The sequence below is a fragment of the Dioscorea cayenensis genome, chromosome 5 (genome assembly GCF_009730915.1).
Source record: "Dioscorea cayenensis subsp. rotundata cultivar TDr96_F1 chromosome 5, TDr96_F1_v2_PseudoChromosome.rev07_lg8_w22 25.fasta, whole genome shotgun sequence".
NCBI classification, from domain to species: Eukaryota; Viridiplantae; Streptophyta; class Magnoliopsida; order Dioscoreales; family Dioscoreaceae; genus Dioscorea; species Dioscorea cayenensis.
In genome coordinates this window covers 32,424,323-32,452,159 of record NC_052475.1, presented here as the reverse complement: position 1 = coordinate 32,452,159, position 27,837 = coordinate 32,424,323, and the positions used below count along the sequence as shown (strand labels likewise).

General features: G+C 35.3%; 3 protein-coding genes across 4 annotated transcripts; 1 reads left to right on the top strand and 2 right to left on the bottom strand.

Moving 5' to 3' along the window:
• Nucleotides 1–32: 32 nt before the first annotated feature.
• Nucleotides 33–2,600, bottom strand: LOC120259883 (cinnamoyl-CoA reductase 1-like). 2 transcript variants are annotated; one of them, XM_039267344.1, is made up of 6 exons: nt 2,416–2,600; nt 1,834–2,003; nt 1,214–1,399; nt 891–1,053; nt 407–596; nt 33–333 (listed from the first exon to the last, which is right to left on the bottom strand). In XM_039267344.1, exons 1-6 carry the CDS (start codon nt 2,549–2,551, stop codon nt 198–200), a joined length of 981 nt encoding a protein of 326 aa, XP_039123278.1. In that variant the 5' UTR covers nt 2,552–2,600; the 3' UTR covers nt 33–197. The 2 variants fall into 2 exon arrangements, with proteins under 2 accessions (XP_039123278.1, XP_039123279.1); XM_039267345.1 differs by having other exon boundaries at nt 2,412–2,537.
• Nucleotides 2,601–6,776: 4,176 nt separating this feature from the next.
• LOC120261861 (cinnamoyl-CoA reductase 1-like) lies at nt 6,777–9,427 on the bottom strand. Its single transcript, XM_039269869.1, has 6 exons — nt 9,249–9,427; nt 8,708–8,877; nt 8,048–8,233; nt 7,627–7,789; nt 7,167–7,356; nt 6,777–7,081 (listed from the first exon to the last, which is right to left on the bottom strand). The coding sequence occupies exons 1-6, from the start codon at nt 9,382–9,384 to the stop codon at nt 6,946–6,948; spliced, it is 981 nt and encodes a 326-aa protein (XP_039125803.1). The 5' UTR covers nt 9,385–9,427; the 3' UTR covers nt 6,777–6,945.
• A 6,830-nt stretch (nt 9,428–16,257) lies between these two features.
• On the top strand, nt 16,258–20,180 carry LOC120261168 (3-hydroxy-3-methylglutaryl-coenzyme A reductase 3). Its single transcript, XM_039268928.1, has 4 exons — nt 16,258–17,249; nt 17,550–17,731; nt 18,381–18,727; nt 19,460–20,180. Exons 1-4 carry the CDS (start codon nt 16,312–16,314, stop codon nt 19,736–19,738), a joined length of 1,746 nt encoding a protein of 581 aa, XP_039124862.1. The 5' UTR covers nt 16,258–16,311; the 3' UTR covers nt 19,739–20,180.
• The last annotated feature ends 7,657 nt before the right edge of the window (nt 20,181–27,837 follow it).

Below are 27,837 nucleotides of genomic sequence, written 5' to 3'. Positions count from 1 at the left end.
TTGGCACCATTATCAAAAGACAAAAAATTGTATAAGTCAAAACATAGGAACTGCACATAACAAAACATTGCAGATTGAAGGAGTGTTCACAGATGGTTCTTGATATATTAAAAATCAACAAGTGCAAGTGCAAATGCACCGCAATGTTTCGAGCTAATTCATAAGTGTTACTACATGTATGAAAGCCTGTATCATCTTTAGTTGTCCAAGATACCTGCCTCTTCATAAGACTGGACCGTATTAATGAGGGTCTCTTTGAGAGGCCTACATTTCCATCCTAGCTTCTTTAACTTCTCTGAAGTCATAAGGTGATCATAATCCACGTCAGTTAAGCTGTCAAAAGAAATATTACGGTTAATGGATAGAGATGGCTGTAACAATGTAACATAGCAGCAGAGTGACATACTTGTTTAGGTAATTGTAGTTGGGATACACGCTCCTCAGAGTATCAATGACCTCTCTGATCTTGATTGGATGGCTTGCGCAGATGTACCGCCCAGATGCTTCTGGTTTCTGATACACAAGGAGCAGTGCATCAGCTACATCTCGAACATCCACGATATGGTAAAGCCTGTTTTCCTTTGACTCACGGAGCCCTGCAAAGGCAAAGGGGTCATGTCATAAGAAAGCAACATTAGCTCATGAAGTTTAATAATAAATTAAAAGAACACAGTACTAATTAAATCCTTAATCAGAAAGACAACACAGCTCAAGAACAATTAATGATCACCCTAATTTCACTCGCTTGTTATACTAGCAAGTAGCAAGGAGGTTTAAGTGGCATTAGCTAGCAAGTGAATCTTTGATCTAAATTAGCTCTAAGAATGGGTTGAGACCGGTCATAAACAATGCAGATGCAGGAGAAAAATTGGTACTGCAGTGGAAAAAACCTTTCAAAATATTGATGAGAAACAGGGTGCTAAAATTCGCAGTGGGCTGAAACAAAGGTCCAAGAACCATTGATGGACAAACAGTGACAACGTCAAGATCATTCTCCTTTGCATACTTGAAAGCATCAGCCTCTGCCAGTGTCTTTGCAAGGTAATACCAGTTCTGATGACATTGCAAAACACAAAATCACAAGAAGCACAGTTAGTTTAACTGGATATGTGATCAGGTTATAAAACATCAAGTTCTTGAAATCTTGTGGTCCTGTAATGTATAGATAAATTAAGCACAGTTGGTTTTCTTAGGAATTAATTATCTCTAGCACCTCAGTCATCCTACAGTGTTCCGGGTCTGACCAACATTCCTCATCCAAAACCTTTCCCTTTGGCCAGTGTGGGTTCAATGTCACAGCAACAACCGAAGACACCACAACTACACGCTTAACTCTCAAAGCAGAGCAAGCCTTGAGCACATTCTGAGTACCCGTCACAGCAGGAGAAATAACTTCTACCTGTACCATTGGTAACATAAGATTAGGAGATAACAACATTAAAATCCGTAAATTGAGCATACTTTAAGAAATCTACAAGATCTGGAGATTAAATAAATTAACTGATCCATCTATGCATGCAATGATACTAATTCAGTACTGTTGTCATAGGATTATCAAACCTATCAGCGCGCAAGAAAAAAAAAAGGGATGGTACCTAGTAAACAGGAATTGAATGAAATGGATAGTGTCTCAACAGCAGCTAAATTGGTTCTAAGAAAGTAAGAAAAACCTGAAATGAAAGGAGAAAATTCAGATTTTTTTTCGGATAATCGATACACCGGGAAACACACACACACACACATTATTAGAGCAGTGAAATAATTAAGTAAGATGAGAGCTTTGTGTGTCCATCAAATTCAGATATCAAAACTAGACGTGTGACAGAAACTTGCCTCAGGATTAGACACTTTGGTTGTGGGAACAGGAGATGCTACATGGAAGACTCCTTCACATCCTGCGGCTGCCTCTAGTATCGAGTCATAATCAAGCAAATCGGCCTTGAAGAGTTGTAGGTTTTCCAACGCATTTTCCAACTTCTTCAAATGCGAATTCTTGTTGTCACCTAATACCAATAACGCAATGAAAATAACACACCTAGTACCAACTGGCTTGCACAACATTCCAAAGATAAGCAATTGATCACCAACAAACATTCTCAAAATCATGAATGATTAATTTATCAGCACAAATCATGAACTATTGTCATATTGAGTATATTATATAACAAGTAAACTTTAATATCTTTGATTTCTATTTGAGGATTGTGACCAAAAACGTGCTTTTAACTTTTAATTACAAAAAGGAAAAAGGAAGCTTTAACATTCTCAAGATAATCAAAACATAAAGGGGGCAAATAGGGGGGAAAAAACAAAAAATTTCCAGTTCAAAGTTGATGTTCATGGAGAGAGAGGTGTGTGTGTGTATATATATATATATATATAGAAAGAAATAAGAAGAAGAAAGTACAGACAGACATGGATCTCTGACAGTGGCATGGACATGGTAGCCATGAGAGAGGAGAAGTTTAACAAGCCATGAAGCCACAAATCCACCAGCCCCAGTCACACAAACCCTATTCCCCTTTTTTATAACTCTCGCCTCTTCCTCCATTGCTTGCAGCCTTGCACACTGCCCTCGCGCTCTCGTTTGTTGACAAGAATACAAGGTTGGGGCTTAAATAAACAATAAAGAAGACAAATGGTCTTTCAAATTACTAGATGCCCATGACACGCGTCACATTTACAGTCGCTTCTGAAATTCAACCTTACCACGCTACCGCTGCCTTAGTCAGGTGTCAAACCCCCCACCCCATCACGAAGGGCTGCTATCTCTTTTTATCCACCCTTTATAAAAATTAAAGAAAATTATCAATCACTCTTTTCCGTCTTTTTTTATTTGTCTCTAATTACGTCAGTTAGTTTTTTTTTTAATCAAAGAATTTCATTTCAGTAGTTTTTTATAAAAATTAAATAAACCACTGATTTATTAAAAAAAATACAAGCTGAAATATAATAAACTAACAAGAGCCCCAGACAAGAACAAAGAACAGAAAAATAAAAACATGAACGAGAAAGGAAAAAAAGTTCACCACCATGGATGATGTACTTTTAACAACATCACACTAGAACACCAAGAAAAATAAACGAAATATAGTTGAGTTGACAAAATATACCAGAATGGGACAAAGGTCTACTCATGTTGCCAGAAAGGAGAATCACTCCTAAAGTGGTTTGTGGTGCCACGGTGCTGGTGAGCTCGCTTTGTCGCTTGTTTAGAAAGATGAGTGAAGGGTTGAGGTTCTAGATTGAGTCGCTAGGTAGGTGTGGATCTCTAATTGCAAAAAGCCAGGTTAGGAACAGGTGAATAATTTTGACAATAATAGAATGCAATGGTAAAGCATGAGAGTTAAATTTTCGATTGCTCCTTTCAAGCTAAATGTTCCAAAAAATTGCTTTCAAAAGAAAGTCCCAAAGAGCTTAATGTCGAACATCGGTGGATAGTATCTAAGACGTCCAGACCTCTGAAATTAAATGATGATGGGAATGTAGATTTAAAGTTTAACTGAAAAAACCCAAATGTGCATTGTAAACTCACATCTTAGAAGAAGATGATCTGTTGTTTCAAACCCTTTATGACACAATACGCAAGTATTAGTGTCATTCTGAAGATTACAACCTCTCATGGCTAGATTGGTAAGAGTCAGTATTTTATCCTCACATGCTAGCCAACAGAAGAGAGTTATTTTACTCAGACATTCAAAACTCCAGAAGGGTGGATATAGTGAGTTTCACACACCTCTATCGATGAGAAATTTATAGTATGAACGAACTATGAAATTCTTGTTGCTTTCTAAGGACCAGGTTTTTGTGTCATCTTGCTCACTAGTACAATCTGGTAAAAACAATAGAATCGATTAGGTTTTAGAAGGGGAGGCTGTTATAAAAATCAATACTTGAACGATAAGTGCTTGTTTGAATTGCCTGATTGTAATCTAAGGAAGATGAAATCATTAAAGAGATCATGCCATAGATCTTTGGGAGCTCTACCCTCTAACCAGTTGTGTACCAAAAAACGTTGAATCATCGTTGTTGACAATAATCAAGGGACAAAATTTGAATGAAGGTAGAGTCTGTGTGATTCTAGGCTAAAAGAATCATTTATTCTTAGGTAGATAGTGAAATAGTGGTCTTAAAGGTCCTCTATTGAAGAAGTTAAAATAAATAATTTTAGACCAACATCCTTTCTAACTATTATAGATTTTCCACCACCATTTATCTAGTAGGGCAATATCGAATTCCTGAATGTTTAAAATTCCTCATCTTCCCATTTTTTGTGTGGCCTATAGATCTTTTTCCAAGCCATTAGGTGAAACTGATGAACAGTATTGGGTCTAAGTGTACAACACATAAACAATACTATTTGGGAAATATTTGAACCATTGCCCTCTTTTTTGCATTTTTGTGTCATTGCCCTCTTCTTTGTATTTGTGTGTCATACCATTGGCTATCCAACAATTAACTTTATTTAAAAAATTCATGTGATAAAAAAAAATACATATTCAGCGTTAATAATGATCATGTGTGTAGGTCCGACACCTAGAGTTTGTGTTCTCTGATTCCTGTTTTGGGCCACCCACGTGGTTCGGTTGCTATTGTTCTTTTTGCTTTCTATTGTATCCCTGGTTGGGGCTTTTTTTATGTTGGTCTGTACTTCTCTTTTTTAATGAATGTAGTTTATCTATCTTTTTAAAAAAATAATAATAAATAAATAAATAAAATTATGCGTGTAGGTCTGACGCCTGGCTTAAAAATTTTAAATACTTCTCATTGAATACGGTTTGAATGTTATTTTGCAATTATAGAGACTAGAGAAAATTATTTACAAGTAATGAAAGATTCTATATATTTTTTTTTAATATATAATATCGATATATTATTTAGCAGCTTGATAGCTTATAGCTATTTATAAAAAAAAACAAGCAGAAAATATCATGTGCCTCCACAACATGGTACCCTTCAATTATTTACAGTAATCTTTTTTAAAATAAATATAATAAATTTTTAGGTTCACCCTTTGTGATTTGTTTCTTTACCGTAACAATAATGATGGTTTTATCCATAATTGTTTCATCAAAGAAAATCATTCAAATAGAATTTCGAAAATTTGTTCTACTGTTGTGTTTAGTTGATGAATTCAGTGTGCATTTAAAGCCATTTTTTTAAAATTTTATATTTAGAAATTTTTTGTATTAGCTTGTCTTGAATGCTAACTGAAATTAGTAGCGCTTGTTGATTATTTGTTAAAAAAACAAAAAAAAATGTTAACTGAGATTAAATAATTTAATGTTAATTTCTTTAAAAAATCAATAATAAATATCCACTAATATTCATATTTATTTAAAAATAATTAATAAATTATATTTAAAAAAATAAATTTTTTGGTAGAAAAGTATTTAAAGCTGGAGATTTAATTCCTTTTTACAAAGAATAGATTATTTATGGCTTTTACTATAAAATATCACTTAAAATATGTATTTTTTTTATTTTTATCTTTTTAGTAAATATGGACAAGTTCCAAACTCTCAACTATTGAGTTGGAAGAAAATTGAACTTTTGACTTTTCGACTTAAAAGAAAAATGAACCACTCTTATAAGAGTATTTTTCTGACAAATTTTGAAAAATTATGAGTTTGTTTTAGACTTTTAGTAATAATTCAAGTTCTTGAGCTTTATGTGTGCATGTGTGTGTATACATATATTTTAACAAAAGAAACCAAGTCAAATCAAAGAGATGAACAAACATAAAGTTTTTTTTGACAAAATATGATAAATTATATCAAAGATATGCACAATTATGAAGTTAATACCCGTTTTCTAATATGGGCGCTTTATGTGGTTTATCATATTTTGGCTCTCATTATGCAGACTTCAAATTGAAAGTGGAAATGCTTGTTCATTGACATTGTGGGAAGAAAAACTTTTAATTGGATGGATGCGCACATAATTTAGTCAAAGAAAAAATAAGGGCCAAACTGCCACTATATATGACGTGATTAATTATCAATATGGCACGTTAATGTCTGTGAACCATCCAAATTAGAGAGGTACAAGTACAACGACTACATGTCCCTAAAAACACACACGAGAGTGAAATTGAATGCCATCTGAGCACCATCACAGAAGCACCCATTTGGCATACTTTGCACTCACTCACTCACTGCCTCTGTAATCCTGCAGTATTTCTTGTCTGATCAAGACTCTTCTTCATCCATAATTTTTGCCATCCTACTATTGTGGTTTAATAGCAACAGTTGCCACAGAACAGAAGACATTACATACAACTGCACATTTAACTCTTTTAATGCAAAGCCAAGGTGATCCTTAATTTATCCCCTTACCTTTTCATCTTAAAACTTCCCAAAACCTTACCTCAATCCTCAATAAAGCTATGGACTCGAATATGATTCCTGGGATGGAATTCTAGATTCTCTCTGAATTTCAATCTTCTCATGTATGTAGAGGATCTCATCCTTGTCACCAAAGCAACTAGAAGGTCTGCTATGAATTGTAATCTGTGTCTTTCAATCTATGCCAGGTTAACTGGCCAAAATCCTAAATCTGCTAAAATCTGCCATTTATCACCCTAGTTGGATTAATAACAAACTTGCCAATAGCAGCTGGACACCACCACCATTGACACGATTGTTCCAAAGGAAATCCCTAGCTAGTTTGGATATAAAGATGCAATCTGGAATGGGATACGCAGATAAGTAGGAGGAGGGAATGGACAACAGGGAGCTGTTGATTAAAGTCAGTTTTCCAGCCTTGGAAAAGAGTATTATGACTTTTTACTGATAACTGCTCATAACATAGAATTGTTTATTGAAGGACTGTTCACAGCAGCAAGGTTCCTCAGATATTGAGAACAGACCATTGCAAATGCACTGCAATGTTTCAAGCTAATTTAATAGTGTTTTACAACATGCATGAAAACCAGCATCATCTTTAGTTGTTCAAGAGGCCTGCCTCTTTATAAGACTCAACCGAATCAACGAGAGTCTCTTTGAGAGGCCTGCATTTCCATCCCAACTTCTTTAACTTTTCTGAACTGACAAGGTGACCATAATCCACCTCAGTTAAGCTGTCACAAGAAATATTACGGTTAACTGGTAGAAAATTGGAGATGGCAGTAACAATGTATCATGGCAGCAGAGGTTGACATTTACTTGTTTGGGTAATTGTAGTTAGGATATATGCTCCTCAAAGTATCAATGAGCTCTCTGATCTTGATTGGATGGCTTGCACAGATGTACCGCCCAGATGCTTCTGGTTTCTCATACACAAGGAGCAGTGCATCGGCTACATCTCGAACATCCACCGTATGGTAGAGACTATTCTCCTTTGACTCACGGAGCCCTGCAAAGGGGTCAATGTGAAAACAACATAATCTCACAAAGTTTAAAAATAGAAAAGGACACTCTGTATTCTTAGAAAGACAATGCAGCTCAATAACAATTAAGGATCACCCTAATTTCACTTGCTTGTTATACTACGTGGTTTAAGTGGCCTTAGCTACCAAGTGAACTCTTAGATTATCTTATACTATCTCTGATCCAAATTAGCTGCTAGAATGGTTTGAGACCACAAACAATGCAGGAGAAGGATTAGTGCCACAGTGTAAGAAACCTTTCAAAATATTGATGAGAAACAAGGTGCTAGCATTCAGAGTGGGCTGCATTATTGGTCCAAGAACCATTGATGGACAAACAGTGACAACGTCAAGATCATTCTCCTTTGCATACTTGAAAGTGTCAGCCTCTGCCAGTGTCTTTGAAAGGCAATACCAGTTCTGCGACATTGCAAAAATACAAAATCACAAGAAGCACAGTTAGTTTAACAGGATATGTGATCAGATTAAACATCAATATCTTTGAATCTTGTGGTCCTGTAATGTATAGATAAAGCATGATAACAAAATTGAGTCCAGCGCTGCCACAGCTATATACTGGGACATATGCAATAAGGTAGCAGAACCAATTGTGTACTAACTAAACCATATATGTAATATATACACATAGTTTTCTTAGGAATTAATTATCTCTAGTACCTCAGTCATCCTACAGTGCTCCGGGTCTGACCAACACTCCTCATCCATAACCTTTCCCTTTGGCCAGTGTGGGTTCAATATCACAGCCGCACCCGAAGACACCACAACAACACGCTTAACTCTCAAAGTAGAGCAAGCCTTGAGCACATTCTGAGTACCCGTCACAGCAGGAGAAATAAGTTCTACCTGTAGCATTGGTAACATAAGATGAAAATAATTAGGACAATGACAATAAATTAAAATCCATAACTTGAGCATACTTTAAGAAATCTACAAGATCCAGATCAAGATTAAATAAATCAACTGATGCATCTATATATGTAATACAAAATCATGATCTGATACAATTATTATTCACTGTTGTCCTGGTATTATCAAACCTATCCACGAGAAACAAAAAGTTGGTACCGAGTAAACTGTATGAAATGGATAGTGTCTCTACAACAGTTTAATTGGTTCTAAGAAAGTAAGAAAAACATCATAAATGAAAGGAGAAAATTCAGAATATTTTTGGAAGAATGGATACACACACACACACACACACACATTATTAGAGCAGTGAAATAAGTGAGCTGAGATCATGAGGGCTTTGTGTGTCCATCAAACTAACATTCAGGAATCAAATCTATAGGTGAGAATATAATTGAGGCAGAAACTTACCTCTGGATTAGGCACTTTGGTTGTTGGAACAGGAGATGCTACATGGAAGACTCCTTCACATCCTGCAGCTGCCGCTAATATCGAGTCATAATCAAGCAAGTCGGCCTTGAAGAGTTGAAGGTTTTCCATGGCATTTTCCAACTTCTTCAAATGTGAATTCTTCTTGTCACCTAATACCAATAACCAAATGAAAATAACAAACAGTATCAACTGATTTGCAGAACATTCTAAAGATAAGCAATTGAACACAAACTAACATTCTCCAAATCATGGATGATTTGTCAACACAATTCACAGTCTGAAGACATCCTCTATTTGAGGATTGTGGACAAATTAAAAAAAAAGGACTTGAACATTTGATTACTAAGAAATGAAAAGGAGTGAAGCCACATGCAAGAGAATCAAAACATAAGGAAAGAAAAAAGAAGGTAAAGAAAATTTCCAGTTCAAAGTTGATGTTCATGGAGAGAGAGGTGTGTGTGTGTGTGTGTGTGTATATAAATTAATATATAGAAAGAAATAAGAAGAAGAAAGCACAGACATGGATCTCTGACAGTCGCATGGACATGATAGCCATGAGAGAGGAGAAGTTTAACAAGCCACGAAGCCACAAATCCACCAGCTCCAGTCAGACAAACCCTACTTCCCTTTTTTATTGCTCTCGCCTCTTCCTCCATTACTTGCTCTCTCTCTCTCTCTCTCTCTTTGATTGACTTGAACACAAAGTTGGAAATTGCTAAATAAAACAATCAATGATAAGCACTGTTTTAAAGAACTAAAGTATGGTCCAGTAGTTTTTTATTTTAAATATTAATTTTTTTTAAAAAATAAATATGGATAAACTATAGTTTTATTGAAAAAATAACATAAGAGGACAGAAGGGTAATCCTCTCACCAGAGATGAGAATAAAATAAAATACAGCAGAATGAGAAAAAATCAAAGATACTGGACAAATAAAAAACACCTTCTGAAATTTCAGACCTATCCAGGCAAACAGGTGGGGAGAAGGACAAATGACAAGCATTGTCACAATGGGCTTCAGTCAGTCAGGGCTTCTTTTGTTTTTTTCTTTTTTCTTTTTTTTGGGGTTGATACGCGGCACATTTTCGGTCACTTGTAGAATTCAAGTTTTACCTACCCCCACCACCACCAGCAGGAGGCTATCTTATTCAAAAGTGTCAAGCCCCCTGATCCAAAAGTTTTACCCACCACCACCACCACCACCACCACCACCACCACCAGCAGGAGGCTATCTTATTCAAAAAGTGTCAAGCCCCCTGATCCAAAAAGTTTTACCCACCACCACCACCACCACCACCACCACCAGCAGGAGGCTATCTTATTCAAAAGTGTCAAGTCCCCTGATCCAAAAGTTTCTCCTTTTTTTGTTTCAAGATGTAGGCGGCTATCTACTTTATTAATTTCCAAAATGTATTAATGGAAGGAAAATTTTGTCTGCAAAAATCCATGTGGGGTGGACCAGATACAGATAAACCTAGATCTCGTTTGGTCAGTTGGAAAAGACTCCACTGTCTCATTCGTTTTTAAATAATTAATATTGCTCACTATAATGAATAATCTCATTCGTTTTTGACAAGTGGTGATGAAAATTTTGGACCCAAACTAATTGGTAATTGGTAATTGGTAATTGGTAATTGGTAATTGGTGTGGGCGGCTACAAAGTTATTCAATTCAATTATTAATCCAAAGGTGCGTGCACCTTAGAATCCCTATCCAACATTTTCCAAAAAGATATCGCGAGTTGTCTTCCTGCCTTTAGGACATGTATTATCCCATTAATAAAAAATTAAAACACTATTTTTTTTTTTCAAAATCTTTGAGTGGAATATTGTACACCAATTTACCTATGGTCCAAGACTTTTAGTAACACTCAATACTTGATGAGCTCCATCAATAACCTAATTCATTCTTTCGTCACTGTATTTCCAGTTATTAAACCTACTTTACTGGAGATCTTTGGTCTTATTTTACACTGTTAGATAGTAAAGATTCTAAGATATGGTGTCTCAACTCAATTGGCTAATTTTTTAATTAAATCTTTTGTACGGTATACTCTTTGACGGTGGCCACTGGCCTTCAATGTTTTTTGCTTGGCTGGACATGGGATAAAAAAATTCTCACATATAAGAACCTACTTGCTATGAAATGTAATAAGCTCCCGAGCGTAACTTCCATCCATTGTTATCTTGTGATTAAATCTAATAGACCATTTTTTAATCCGTTGCTCTTTTGGAGATTATATTTGGGATTTCTTTGGACTCCTATTCAGCTTGTCTCATTGGCCAAACTCCAACATAACAAAGTTGCAAAGGGCCTGGAGAGTCTAATTTATAGGCCCTCTCAAGACTGCTTAGGTTCCTTTATCAGAGCTATTATATGAAAATATTTAGTTAACATGCAAAAACATATTTTATGTTTCGTTTTTTTGAAAATCATAAATTGGTTGTCAGCAACTCTAAAAACTGAAAAGAATCAAGCTAGAGGGTTCAATCACTTTGGCAAAACAGAACCTTGACTTTTTAAGATCCCATGGAGGGGACACAAGCTGGAGAAATATAACCAACCAGTAATCCAACTAGTGTTATTATTTTTATTTGTCCATAGAATTTCTGGTAGAGGATTTTATTTTATTTTTTTAGAATGTCCCAACTCAGTGTCCCCTTTCTCATTCACTTCTACTCTTTGTTGTATTTCTCAATTTCTCTGTGTTATGTATTTTTTTAATCATAAATCTAATTGGTTTATCCACATTTTATAAATAAAAAATTTAAAAAATAAAAACAAAAATCATGTGATAAAAAATTACACTATCAGTTTCAATAATGATTATGCGTGTAGATCTGATACCTTTGCTGACTTGAGAGTTATAAATACTCCTAATTAAACAAGGTTCCAATGTCATTTTCCAATCATAGAGATTAGAGACCATATAAAATTATTTACATGTACTGAAAGATTCCATCTGTTTTTAATTATAACAATATGGATATATGATAGATTATAGCTATTAAAAAATAAAGAAGAAGAAGAGGAAGAAAATTATCAAAACATCATGTGCCTCCACAACATGGCATCCTTCAATTGTTTAAATTAATCTTATTTTATGACATAAATGTCATAAATTTTCTGGGTTCACCCTTTGTCGTTTTTACCGAAACAGTGATGATTTTTATTCATAATTGTTTCATTCAAAGCATTCCATAGAATTGGAAAATTTATTCTAATGTTGTGTTTAGTTGATGATCCAGAGTGTATTTAAAGGAATTTTTTTGAAATTTGATTTGAAGAAAATTTTTATATTAGCTTATCTTTGATAAACGCTAATTGAAATTAAATAATTTAATATTATTTTTTCATTTTAAAATAAATAATAAATATCCATTAATATTCACATAATAGTGATTTTATTAGAAAAGTATTTATGACATCACTTAAATTTTGAATTTTTGAATTTTTTTATTTTTTTATTTTTTTATAAATATGGGCCACAAGTTTTTAACTAAAGAATTGGAAGGAGATCAAATCTTTGCCTTTTTATTTAGAAGATAAATAAATTAATTTTTTTTAAGGGGCCTCTTGGTAGGGATAATAATAGATTATCCTGGAATGTATATCATATACTATTATATTATCTCATTTGTTATATAGAATGAGAATATCATATTTTAAAAATGTGATAACTTGGTCCATATGATCCTCAATAGGTGGTCATCTCACATTTTTTTTTTAAGCCGAATACGAATTTTTTCCCTTATTATATACTTGAAATTCAAATAAAATCTAAAAAATATTAATTTTTAAAAAATTGATTGCATTTTATAAAAGTGGTGTTACAATGTTTTTTTAATTACTTCCATTATAATGCTTTAATAGCTTGTTTTGAAATCAGACTTATTTTTTATATGAAAATATACATATCCAAATATTTGGATGGAGATAAAAAATCTCTTGACATTAATTTTTTCAAATATTTGACATATATTATCTAGTTATATTGTATTAAAAAGAGAATGAAAGAATCTCTAGTAACGAAGCATAATAATATTATATTTTAGTTATATTACCGTTTTGTTAACGAAACAAAAATTACACATATTCTTGCTAACTTGACTGGGAATCATATTCCTATTCATGGTAATTCATTTATGATCCTAATGGTAATATAAAATTCCGTCAACCACACCATCCCTACAAGTGTTTTTCTCCCAAATTTAAAAAAAATAATGTTATTGTTTTAGACTTTCAGTAATGAGACAGGCTTTTGTGAGTGTACATAAAAGAACCTTCATTTTGTTGGAGTTTTTGCTCTTTATATGGATTTCAAGGACTCGTTTAGATTGGCTTTTAAAAAAAGTGTTTTTTTTTTTAAGTTTTGTAGAAGCACTTTTGGAAAAAGTAGTTTTAGAGTAAGTTAAGTGTTTATGCATATTTTTTTGTTTAGATGTATTAGATTCAGAAGCACTTTTGCAGTTGTGAAAATATTTTTGTTGTTGTTCTTCTTCTTGGGATGAGAGAATTTGGGGAAATATAAAAGCATGTAATTTTTTGGATTGACTAAGGGCATTTTAGTAATTGCACTTAACCAATTAGCTTATAAAAATAGCTTATTTTCATACGATGTTATTTTACCGCTTATGAAATAAGCTACATTTGAGCTTATTTCACCGTTTGAACTTATCCAAAAAAATTCATCTAAACACATATATAAACCTCATAAGCACTTAATTTATAAGTTAAATGCTTTTCAGTCCGTTATAAGCTGATCCAAACAACATCTAAATTGGCAGTGGGAATGCTTATTCATTGACCTTGTGGGAAAAGGACTATTTTTGTGTGATTATTTGATCAAATATGACACATTAATGTCTCAACCATCCCATGATGACCACAAATTAAAGTGGCACAACGACTAATGGCCCTAAAAACTTAACACCAGACCAGAGTGAATGCCATCTGAGCACCATTAAAAACAGCACTCATTTGGCACATGCACTCATCAACAAAATTGAATTGAAAAGGGGATTACTCCTCAAATGGGTTTACAATGACGCATGTTATTGATTTACACGTGTTACTCTCAATCTTGTCACAAATTACAATTGGATGGCCAATCCTAAATTGCTTATTAGTTATTATCAATGAGCAACAATTTGCTCAACACTGCTTTTTTTTTTTAAAAAAAAAAATTTAGCGGTTTATAAATTTTTTTCAAACAAAAAAATAAAAATAAAAATTGCACAACATATTAATAATGGTTAATGTCAACTAAATTAATATTATAAATGGCTGTAACCTAAAACATCAGAGTAAAACTTAACATAATCTTAATTATTTATATAAAATTAATAATTAAGTTTTTTAAAAATTTATCAACAAATGATGAGTATAATTTGTATACTCAAATTATGAATAGGGACAAGAATAAAATATCATCTATTATATTGTAATGGTACTATAAATGTTTAATGCAATAACACTATATATACATAATTTGACAAAAAAAAAAATTGAACTGCTCATAAAATATTCGTTAGAAAATATTGATTAAAATGAATATTAAAGATAACAGTGAAATAAATTAGATATAGAATGGAAATGGACAAAAAAAATTGAATATAAGTGATGTAACACTAGCAAAATAAAAACTAATAAATCGGACAAAATGTATTAATTATCTAGGAATGGAGGTTTTGATTATCCAAGAATGGGAATTAACATATATCTCAAGAGAAGCACATGTTTGGGAAAGGTAAGGAATGAGAATGGATGCCATGGTCAAAGCAATAGATGGGTAATCTCCATTATTCCCAAATTTGGGAGTAATGGATGTGAATTATAGAAAAAAACATTAATGCCCTTCTCTTAGAATATTTAATTACAACATATTTAATATATAGATATTTAATTCTAATTTTTAAAATAAACAATAATTATAATAATATGAACTATTTAATGTACATATTTAATTATAATTATTAAAATGGATAATAATATCTAAATATCTATAATAATTATTTGTATTAAATAATTTAAATCATAATAAAAATAAATTATTTAATTAATATAAGATAATAATAAAATATATAATATTCAAAATATTTCATTAATAAAAGATTTAAAATAAGTAATATTTCAATATTATTAATTTGCACTAAAATCAAAATAGTAACTTTACAATATATATATATATATATTTATATTTTTCAATGAAATTTTCTACCGCGATTCAAATGGCCTATAACACACTCAATGAAAGGTGTTTGACTGTTTGTTTGTTTGTGTTTTTTTAGCATTAACGAATAAACATTTAATTCCCAATTTAAAGTCCGTACAGAACTTGGGACCATGTTTTGTGACTTGTGACACTACTCGCATACACATTCAAAGGCAATTGAATGGGAAAGAGACTTGAATAACTCTGTTTTAAACTAGATGGTTACATCACTTACATGCGTATCAATAATAAAAATAAAAATAATAAAGAATATAATCATTTTTAAAATAACAAGCTAATCCATAAATGAGGAAAGAAGTGATGAGCCACATAGTTGATGGTACAAATAAGACTTCTTGATACATTTATTTTCTCCTATAATCTTGGCATATTCATTTATTTAGTAGTAACGTGCAGTAACGTGCACTACATCTTCCAATGTTGTTAAGTTACAATAAATAAATATTTTAGCATTTTATTTCAGTGAAACAAGTAATTTCTTTCATGGACGGATTGAAATGGAAATAGCTGAATGAATTAGTAGGACATTTGGCAATACATATTATTTTTAAATAAAATTTTAAAATAAATTGTGATTTATATTATATTTTTTTAAAATTGATTTAAATAGTTCAGACATGTGAATCAACAGCACGTGGACGTACACAAAGCAAGAGCAATCAAATCGCAACCCCACAGCCACAGTGAGCTGTAGCCCGTATGTAAGTATAGAAAATTCCGAAAAAAGAAACACAAATAAAAAAAGGGACAAACATGCCATGTGATTTTTTGGCTAAAAAATTGGAGCCACATGTTGTAAAATGTCTCTCCCAGCGTCGTTTTGCCAAGTTATTTCACCAATCCACATGATATTAATAAACTAATTGAAATTATATACATATATTATTATAAAAAATTGAATAAACAATAATTTTATTAAAAAATGAAAAAGAATACAATGATCATATAGAGGAAAAAATAAAATTATATTCTGCAAAATATTTTCATTAGTGTTCTGTAGGTTATTTTATTTTATTTTAATAAATATAGTTTATATATTTATTTATTTTTAAAAAGTAAGTAAGGACTTATAAGGACCGATTTGAAATATATATATATATATTGAAAAAGTTTTTAAAAAGGGAGTTGGGTAATAAAAAGTAAAACAGGAAGGTGTTAAATGGAAAAAAAGAAGACATCCATCCATCATCCATGTATGGAAAGTGAAAAGTGAAAAGTGAAAAATAAAAAGTAAAAAGTGAAAAGTGAAAGAGTCCGAGTCCGAGTCCGTTTATATAAAACGAACGGAGCATCTCTTTCTCTCTCGTTGCCGCCATCGAAGGGAAGCCATTAGCTCCTCCGGTAACAATGGACGTCCGTCGGAGGCTCCCTTCGAAGCCCACAGCCTCCGACCGCATCCCGGCGCCCTCTCCTGTGCGCATTCAGGCCTCCGATGCCCTCCCTCTACCCATTCGCCATACCAACAAAATCTTCTCCGCTCTCTTCATGGCGGCTCTCTACTTCCTCATGTGCCGATGGCGTGAGAAGGTTCGCACTTCTACCCCTCTCCACCTCCTCACCCTCTCCGAGATCTTTGCCTTCGTTTCCCTCGTAGCTTCCCTCATCTACCTCATCTCCTTCTTCGGCATCACCTACGTCCAGTCCTCTATTCCTTCCAATGAGGACGAAATCGACGAAGGTGTCGTCGTTGATGACCGTCACTTCCCTCCCACCTCCAGCGCCCAATCGGCCAACCCACCCCCTCCGCCCTGTCCCCTACTCGTTGACAACTCCGACGCCAAGATCCCATCTTTCTATCCTGATGATAACGATGAGGAGATCGTAAGCTCCGTAGTCTCCGGAAAGACTCCGTCGTATATCCTCGAATCGAAACTCGGGGATTGCCAAAGGGCCGCCGGGGTGAGGCGCGAGGCGCTCAGAAGAATCACTGGCAGTGCGATGCAGGGCCTCCCTCTCCACGGGTTTGATTACCAGTCAATTCTGGGCCAGTGCTGCGAGATGCCCATCGGGTACGTCACGCTGCCGGTGGGGATCGCGGGGCCTTTGTCATTGGACGGGAGGACGTACTACTTGCCCATGGCAACCACCGAGGGGTGCTTGGTTGCGAGCACCAACAGGGGGTGTAAGGCGATCGCGGTCTCTGGCGGGGCCGAGAGCGTGGTGTTACGGGATGGGATGACGAGGGCACCCGTTGTGAGGTTTGGGAGTGCCAAGAGGGCAGCCCAACTCAAGTTCTTCTTGGAAGATTCATCCAACTCTGACACGCTCACCGTCGTCTTCAATAGGTGCTCTTTACTGATGTGAAAATGTTTTTTTTAAAAAAATTGTGCTTTTGGATGCTTTTCATAAAATGTTCTCCTCTTGATTTTTTTTTTCAATAGATTTGATTTCTGCTTTGTTTCTCTTGGTGCCATGAGATTTTGCATAATTTTCTTTTTCTTTTTGTTCATTGGACGTTCCTTGTGTTATTTTAGTTGCCCATTACATGTTCAATCTTTTGCCTGTGTTGGAAATTTTCTTCCTAAAACATTTCCTTTTTGGTATGCATAATTTTTCTGAAGAACATGTCATAAATTTCTCTGCAGGTCGAGCAGGTTCGCTAGGTTTCAAGGAATTCAATGTGCTCTGGCAGGGAAGAATGTGTACATGAGGTTCTCTTGCAGCACAGGAGATGCCATGGGAATGAACATGGTGTCAAAGGGGGTGCAGAACGTTTTAGATTACTTGCAAGATGACTTCCCCGACATGGAAGTTATTAGCATTTCTGGTGAGCTTTGGTCCAACACTTTGATTATGATTAATCTCATCATTTCAAGTTTTTCCCTTCCATGTTCTTGTCTCATGTGTGATTTTATAGTCTTGCTTGCTCATTGTAGTGTTAATTAAGTGGCAGATTATCTTTTTTTAAGCAAAGATTAAGTATCATTCTTCAGTCTCCTTCACATATTGTACTTTATGAATCAGACCAGCATAAGTGTGGTAAACTAAGATGTGAGTTGTGGGATTTGGGTTGACTATCACTTTCATCTCTTTGGATAAGTCAGTGTCTGACTCTCTATGCGGTTTGCTTCTTGTTTTTCCGTTTGTATACACATATATCTCATTTGGATGAGAAGATTTATGAAGGTGCTAGTTATGGGTGGGGATGAGTGATCCTAATTTCGAGTGATTGGTGTCACCCTAACATCTGATTGGTGATCAAGGTTCAGTACTGGTCCTTCAGATTTGTGAGATCTGTCTTAAATGTATGTGAGTCTTCAGGGATGAACTATTGAGAATTATCTTAGAATGCACTAAAACTAAAAATAACTTGCTGATGATTGAGTGAATTCTTATAACCATTAGCCATGGTTACAATATAAGCCAAACATGAGTTTCACTTTCACTCTCTTTTATTGGATGCTGCTGGTTATTAGGCAATTTCTGCTCCGATAAGAAGCCGGCTGCTGTGAACTGGATTGAGGGACGGGGAAAATCAGTGGTTTGTGAGGCCATCATCAAGGAAGAGGTGGTAATGAAGGTCCTCAAGACCTCTGTGCCTGCACTGGTGGAGCTCAATACTCTCAAAAACCTTGCTGGGTCTGCTGTGGCTGGTGCTCTTGGTGGTTTTAATGCTCATGCCAGCAATATTGTGTCTGCAATTTTCATTGCTACTGGCCAAGATCCTGCTCAGAATGTGGAAAGCTCCCACTGCATTACCATGATGGAAGCTGTCAATGAAGGAAAAGATCTTCACATCTCTGTAACTATGCCATCAATTGAGGTAATGTCTTTTCCCATCTTCGGTCATCACATAGCATCAATTTGGATTATTGGTCTGCCATACTAATGCCTGTGATTCTTTGGTTCTTGTCTATCCATTTAGCTTAAGCACTACCTTAAATGCGGCTGAAATTTTGGTTTTTTCTATTATCTACTTTGATTTCCAAGGCTGAATGACAAGAGTAGCTGAGCATGGATACCTGCTTGGTCTATTGTGTGGCTATAAATTAATGTTTGTTTTTGGTCTGCTGTACTAAACTCGAAGATAACTCAATTGTCCAGTAACCTTACAGTTGTCTGGTGGAGCTCTATCAAATTATTTTTTATTACCCATGCCCTTTTACCTTAGCTTGACTTGATGGTATTTCTGTCTATCTGCCTTTTACCCATCTCTGGAAATCTGCCTGCAGGATTAACATAAAATTTTTTTTGTTTATATATGAGAATTTTATTTTGGATGCATGTATATATATGTGTGTGTGTGTATTTCTCTGTCATGACTAACAAGATAAATCCACTTCGCTCATATGTTGTTGTGCATAGTGAAAAAAGAAATGAATGAAAGAATTGAACTTCTGTATTGCTTCACAATCTTTACTTTTCTGCCTAATTAAATTCCTGTCAGTGGTGCATTTGTTCCCTTGTAAATATGCCAGCTTTGTAATGGCAAGGCTGAGCATTAATTTGTTTTCATATGCATGCATGCATCTTAATCAATGTGTTCTTCTTTCAGGTGGGTACAGTTGGAGGGGGGACTCAGCTGGCTGCTCAGGCTGCCTGTTTGGACCTTCTAGGAGTGAAGGGTGCTAACTTGGAATCCCCTGGAGCAAACTCCAGGCTTCTTGCCACCATCATAGCTGGCGCTGTTCTTGCTGGGGAGCTCTCTCTCATGTCAGCTCTTGCTGCTGGCCAGCTTGTCAAAAGCCACATGAAGTATAACAGATCAAGCAGAGACATCTCCCAGGTGGCTGCTGCTGCTGTTGCTGCTGCTGCTGGAACAAAGAACCATTAAAAAAAAATGTGATGAACCTGAAATAAATTTCTCAATGCTATGGATGGTTGAGTTCGGGAGTGAAGACTAGAGCCTGCTGCATCTTTAGACATCAGATGGTTTTAGGCTTTGAGCCTAAACTAAGTGTGTTGCTTTACATCTCTTAGTGTTGTGTCCATCTGTTGTATGTTCTCTGCCCTAACTTTGGCCTTGTTAGATTCTTGTAAGCAGCCTTAGGTTTCTCCCAGCGACCTCTATTAAGTATTAACCAGCAGAGCCACCTGAATATTTTTTTCATACTGCTCTCCGTGTGATGAACAAATTTGTGTTTTGATCTCATGACTGGCTATGCTGAGTTCCTCTTTGAATGTATTTGTGATTTTGTGGTACTTGAACTGAATTAGAGTATCTCCGTCTGAACAATCAATGTAATAAGTTATTTGGTTGATCCCTTTGACATTCATACCGTCCTCTCCTGTCCTGTTTGAAGCTGTTTTTTTTTGTTTTTCTGATGAATTGAATACAATTTCTATTATTTGTTTACCTCTTACTTTTAGGTGAGGACACCTCTGCTGTGCTGTATGAATCTCATGTCGTCTTGTGTGTGTGTGTTGCATGTGTAAAACCATTAAGTCATGCATATTAATGGATAGAGATTGAGCATGAGCATGCCCACGAGGAACTCATCTCCACTGGTTATGAAATCAGGAAATATTTTTTTTTCCAGTCTATTAAATTTTGAACACGTGTCTACAATCACAATAAAAAAAATATGTTAAAATATGATAGGTTAGAACCAGTATATTCTTCAGTTTCAGAACTCACCCGGGGAGATGAACTCTGCGAATGAACATGAGCATGAATCAAGGACAGAAGAGCATCGTGAGAGAGAATCAAGGACAGAAGAGCATCGTTTGGGGGTGTCTGCTCAATAATGCTCATGCATTCCAGCTCTCAGTGCCCACCAATACCATCCACGTGACCATGTGCAGTGTCCACCAACACTTTTCCCACCATTTCAGCTCTGATCTCCATTATAAATTTAGTAATTTACCCAAGCTCTGCTCTCTGGTTTTAATGCAAAAACAATTGTAAGGACCTCATCACCTCCATTATATATAATTCCAGAATCCTGATTCTTCCTTGAAGAGTGGGTTGTGGGCCTGGACTTGGAATCTCTCATGGGGCGCAGGCAAATCCTTGGTTGCACCTGCACCCTGCAACATAGCTCTCCAACCAATGAGTCTTGTCTTCTTCAGCCCATGGGTTACATATATATATATATATATACACACATATAAATAAGCACATGTATGTCACGGGTTATGAAAGACAAGAAGCCCCTTACATGATAAAGATTGAGAGGACAAAATTCAGTTGATCAATACATACTTATATTTTATATTTTGTAAAAGAAGTCACAAGACAAAGTCTGACTCAATCCCGGAGACTGCATAGGAGGAACATATGAACAACATGGCCATTGCCAAACTGATCAAAGTGCGAAAAAAAAATAAAACAAAACGGATGATGCAGATAAATAACCAAGAAACAGAAAAACGTACCGCAGAGCTCTTAATTATATATCAAAAGAACAAAAGAACAAGATCATCTCTTTACATGCATCAAAAGAACCAAATTAGGCAGGCTGACATGCATGCATAGGCTAAACTAATGGACAATATTGCTGCTGCTGCTGCTGCTGCTAATCACGTTGGCTTGGCGTGATGGAGGCACGGATGATCTCCTGATGAACTCCAAGCAATCAGCTAGTGCTTCTGCACAAAATGAGTTTGATCTTCCGCATGATCTTAGACTATAAAGATTGTAATTGGACTGCTGCGTCCATGATCTTTCATCACTTCTTCTTTTTCTTCTTCTTCTTCCTTGTAACTTGCTCCAATTCCAGAATGAGGACACTGAAGCCAAGCATCTTCTCGAGAGACTCAAGAATCCTAAGATCCTGACATGGAGTCGCACTCTGAATCCTCTCATTCTCCTCCTCCATCTCTGGCCATGCCTTGTGCAGCTCATCAAATTGCTCATGGTTTTTTAGTTCACATACATACATATATATATATATATATATATATATATATATATAGTTTCAATTCATATAGATAGATAGATAGATAGATAGATAGAAACATATGAACATGATTGTAAAGAAGAAAGAGCTGGTTTTTGCATGTGGGGTCATGAAATTGAAAATTTATGTTTGGTTTGACATTAAAGATGAAGAAAAATGGATGAAAGAAATTTGATTTGGAAACATGAACAAAATTAATTAGACGTACAGTTTGGTAAATGCCACTATAAAGTCTATAAGACAATATCCCATCTCTCTCTCTCTCTCTCTCTCTCTCTCTCTCTCTCTCTTTCTCTGTTTCTCTATTTAGCTGAAAATGCTGACTTGATTGTAGAGGGCAACAAATTTTTGTCAGCTGATGGTTGTCCATCAACTCTTTTCTCGTAGGAATTAAGTATATGAATTATTAATTAAATCCCCAACAAGATCATCGATCGGTAGAAAAAGAGTAGATACATATATAACTAGAAATTTTTCATAAGTTCAAGTGGGAAGACTTTGTGGAGAAGCAATAGCTAAGTGTGTGCACTCTGTATATTATAAGCAGCTAGAAAAAAAAAGGATGAAGTGAGAGACGTGTCCATGAGCTTTGCCTCTCATCTTTAAGCAACTTGCAAGGTTAGGTTGAAGGTCTGTTACCTACAACAAACAGTACTTACTCCCTTTGAATCATATCTATATCTATATATATATATTTATATGGTGCCAGCTCATCATGTAAATATCCTTCTTTCCTGATGAAACTTGAGAAAAAGTATAATTAAAACTAAACTTACAAGCAAACTACATGACATTGTTCATGCATGCTCTTTAAAAGTCAAAACTATGCAAAATATAACCAGCGATATGACAAACTAGTGAAGTACACAAACCGTTCTTGCGCTACATATATGCACTCTCTAAAAGTCAAAACTATACAATATATATATGATATTATAACCAGAGATATGATAAACTAGTGAAATACACAATTAGCTGTTCTTGCATCGTGTTTAACTTACCCATAATATTTTCATAGTTAATAATCAAATCAAACTTTACACTGATAAGTAGCAGCATATTATATGTCGATAAATCAGGAGGGCTGTGGTGTCAATTTCTCAGTTAATTAGAAGGTGAATATCAATAAAGTAATGGGCTAACTACATTAATCGCACTTTCTCCTCACTTGTAACTGATGGGATATATATATATATATATATATTTATATAGTTGTAACTTTGATAATTAGCATAAACTTATACCTGAAATTTCACAACCTTAAAAGTTGTGTGAAGATACTCAACGCAGCTAATTATCCCAACTCGTGTTTATGATTAATTATATGAGAAATAAGACAACTGATTTTATTTTTATTTTTATTTATTTATTTATTTATTTTTTGAAAAGGTAGATAAACCACTTAGATTAAAATAAATCACAATTATACAATAACACCCGAACAAACAGAAACCCACAAAATAACCCTACGCATCACAAGAGGTGATACACAAGAGCTAGACAAAAAGAAAACACCAGAGGCCAACGACCTTTGGGTCTATTGGTACACGGATCGCCGATAGAGCTCTCACCGAGTGGTGAGAGTTCGATTATCAGCTGAGGGCACATTTCTGGGAGTTGTGAATAGTGGATGTGTATGGGTGGTTCCCGCACCCACGTGAGCGCGGCCCCATCCCCATTTATTCCACCGAGGCTTGTGCACGTCCCTGGGTCTTTAGTGGGTTCGCCCCGCTCCTCTTTCCCAAAAAAAAAAAGAAAAGAAAACACCAGAGGAAGATAGCAAGATCTTCCTCGGACCCACACTCAGACATGACAGACTAGCCCGTGGTCAGATCTGGTGCCTCCTCGGCAGCAGCACCACTCTTGGCAACGTTCCTTGAGGCTCCAGGAACTCAAGGCTTCGCCGGACCATAGAAATAGAGTCCTCCAGCTTCCCTTTGACGTTATCTACAAGTGCATCGAGGCACGATAAAATCATGCGAGCAATATTCAGAACAATGCAATGCACAAAAAGAATTTTAGCATTAAAAATTCTATCATTCCTAGCCAACCAAATATGCCAAACAAGCGCCTTAATCACAATATCAGTAACCACCCGATCCACTAGCCTAACGTTAAATCTCCATGAACACTAGATAGAACTCATCGTCGTAGGTGGGGCCGGCCATCGAAATAGCCTACCAAAGATGTCCCACACCTCCCTAGCGAAAGGGCAGTATAGAAAAAGATGATCGACTGATTCAATGTCAAAGTGACACATCACACAGGTTGCCGTTGGAAGTTTATTACATCGTCTCCTTTCCAGATTCTCAAGAGTAAGGATCTTGTCTTTCCAAACAAGCCAGCTAAAGATATTGATTTTCAAGGGGCAATGTTTTTTCCAAAAAAACTTCGCCACATTGCAACGCAGCCCACCATCATTGAGAAAGTTGTAGTAAGATTTCACCGAGAAAGAACCATTTCTTGAAAAAACCCAACATTTACTATTTTTCTCCTCCCGATTGCGCGATCTCCAATGAACCCGAACCTGGGCAACATCATTATCCTCCAAAAAAGGAGCATCCTCCAACAAGTGAGCAAGTTCCATGAAAGGGGAGTTCTGCTGTCTACTATCTCTGAAGAGGTTAGGCCATTGATACATTGGAGCCCTACCATTAAGCCAACGATCCTTCCAGAAAAGCGTCTCATTTCCTAAGTTGATAACACATGTTATGCCGCCTCGGAACGCTGGAAGGCCACTAATCACCCCCCTCCAGAAGAACGAAATCCGTCCTCTATGGGTAGGAAGCAAATTCCTCCACGATTTTATTTCATTTCAATTGGTGTGAAGAGTATATATTGTATACAATGTTATATTTTTCGCTCATTTCATCTTTTATTAGTAGCTTGATCCCTAATATCTTTCACTTACTAAGGAAAAGAGTTACCATCTACCGTGAAAGTAGTTAGTAGCTACATTCTCATATGATTATTTTTCTCTTTAATTGTATTTTTTAACAATGTATCACAGCTCATACTACTTCATAACTATGCCTTTAAAATAAGTATCTTCCATTGTTGAACTTAACGAGTTCATCAAATTCAAGATCAATATAAAGGGTGGCCTCCATTTGTTCCCCCTTTTTTTATATATTAATTATTATATATGCTATTGTATTTGATCTTTTAATCACTCTTGGTGGTTATAGTATTTGTATCTGGTTCTCCTTATAATATATTTTATAATTTATTTAATTTTTTAAAAATTAATGTAATTTTTTTAATGAAGTAGGTAAACCAAAACCTTCTAAAAATAAGAAGGAATAGTTTCAAACCCTTCAAGTCATGGAGAAATTTAAATGAACAAAAGATGGGGTAGAAAAGATCTCAAAGTCCACCAGTGGTGAAAATGAGGGTTACAAGAGCAATAGAGGTGTTGGGTTTCAGCCCATTTGGGCTAGAACAATAAAGTCGGGCATGGCCCAATATATATATATATATATATATATATATATATAAAGAAGCTATGTCATTTAATAAAATGTCAAGGGCAAAAAAGTAATCTCATATGAATGTCTTATTTGTGTTAAACTCTCATTCTTGGGATGCCAGAGTAAGGAAAGAGAAGGATGAGACAATTGAGTGAAAGAAGAAAGAAACCAAGAAGAGGAAGGAGAAGGGGATTAGGGCTAAACTTGGCAAGAAGATCGGATCTACATTCTTGGGTAGAGAGCATCCTTACTAATAAGGTTCCTAATCCTTTGAGTTAATCTCCTTAATTAAATCCTTCTTGATGTCATTGTATTTATCTTGGGAGATATGATGTATGCATGTCTTGTTGAGTCTCTCATTGAATACTCTTGTCTTTGAGTTTGTATGCCTCTAGTTAGCGAGAGAGATCCTTCTAAACTCCATTAATTGACATAGCGGAAGCATTGTAAGAGGCTTTAAGGAGTCTCCTGATTTTCCCTCTATTCGAAAAGTTTTCATGCTAAAATTGGTGTCTTGCATGGTTGTATGTGTATTTATCGTCTTTTATAGACATTAACTCATTCAAGGTCATAAAGAGGGGTTGTAATTGCACTCTTAAGAGCTGTATTTGACCTATGAGGGTTTTAAACCCTTGTAGAGGTCACATGGAATTGTTCAGGATGCATCATGGGTGTCATATGGGCATATAAGAGGCATATGGGCATATAAGAGGCATATGAAGACCATATAATCATTTAGAGAGTTTTGCCTAGGACATACTGGTGCCATACGGCACATATAGAGGCCGTATAGATTCTCCCAAAAGTTTGCACTAAATCATACAGACAGCATGCTGACCGTATAGAGATTGTATACATAACCATTAAATTGCTACAGCACCGTAAACAGTGATTTTGCTACAGTAACTTCCATAGAGTTTTTCACTATTGCAATGCAAGTAACCCCGACAAGAGGAAATGTAGAAAACAAAAGTAGTAGACAAAAAAATGGTAGACAAAATAAATAAATACAAAGCTATCTAAAAGAAATAGTATTACCCAGGTGATAATCAATGAAGGCAAATATCCACTGACGACCAAGTTGGTAGCTGGGTCTCCTTTAGAAACCCTTCATAAGTGGTGAGAGTTCGAATCATTGGTGATGGCATATTTCTAGGAGTGTGAGTAGTAGTTGTGTGTGGGTTATCCCAGCGCCCACGTGTACAAGGGCCCTGCCCCCACTTGCTCTGCCGAGGCTTATGCACGCCCTTGCTTTTCTTAGCGGTCTAGCTGCTCATCTTGGCAAATAAATAAATAAATAAATAAATAAATAAAGGCAACTATCTATTCTAAGTGGCAAGGGTGCGAACAATAATTGAGTTGCTTAGCTAAGTGATATGTTGTTGGGCTTTATTTCACCAAGAACAATGGTGAGTGAGCTAAGGAAGTTGCAAAATCCAAAGAAGAACCATGTAACCAATTTTGACTAGAATTGAAATGGGTATCGGTTGAAAATATGATCATTTTGTTCTAACCAATTATTCCATAAAATTGCCCTAATTAGGATTTCTCAAATATGTCTTAGTTTGAGTCTCCAAGAAATCACACATTCTCCATAATGGTGGAGTAGTAGGATATACCAAAGTAGTTCCATATTCTCGAGGTAAAGAAGCAATTAATGAATCAAAGTCACATTTTAGACCACTAACCTAATCACCCATTTTCACCAAATTAGGCATTGGTGCCCAAGACAAATTAGAATAGAGCATGATCAATCCAAAGATGCATGCTCGCATGTTTTAGTAGATTTAGTGTAAGATGATTTTTGGCCTTTAAAAACTTTTCATGTATTGAAATAATTAACCATTTACTTATTTCTTATCCTTTTCGCAATGCAAATTTGGTATTATTTTGGAAACCTTCTTGCATGTTACCCTAGTTTATTAGGTGACACATGGACATCCTAGAGGACTAACCTCTAGTTAATGCTCAAGTGTAGAATCTCCTAAGCATGGCCATTGTTTGAAATATTTAGCTGGAACGAAATGATTGCATATTTAACTTTAAAGTACTCTTGTTGGATATTATTAAAATTAATCACATATTTTTTTCTCTACCTGTCTAAAGTTGGTGGACTTAGTTAGCACTGTGAAAAAAAGTCTGGTGTTCCTGAAGCCTCGTTCATCCCATACAAATGATCTAAGCAAGTCAACCTTCAACGTCATCGGCGCAAGCTATCCTTGTGATTGTTCTTCGAAGGAGTGCCTCTTAGAGTCATAGTTTTATTGTTGTTGTTTTTTTGCTTTTTGCGGTATGGTTTTATTTTCTATTTGTGTTGTCTTGCTGTTCTATTGTTCTTTCATCTATTTCCCACCTAGTAAATTTTATGTGTGTTTTTATTTGTGTTTCTCTGTATCTTTTGTTATTCGTATATTTTAATGAATGTAGTTTATTTATTTATTTATTTTAAAAAAATTCATGTACTGCTCGGAGTGTATCTGATTGGGCGGCATTTTTTATGTTAGGAACTAAGAAACAAAGGCAAGAATAGAAGATAACAAAAAAAAGAAAACACAGAGATT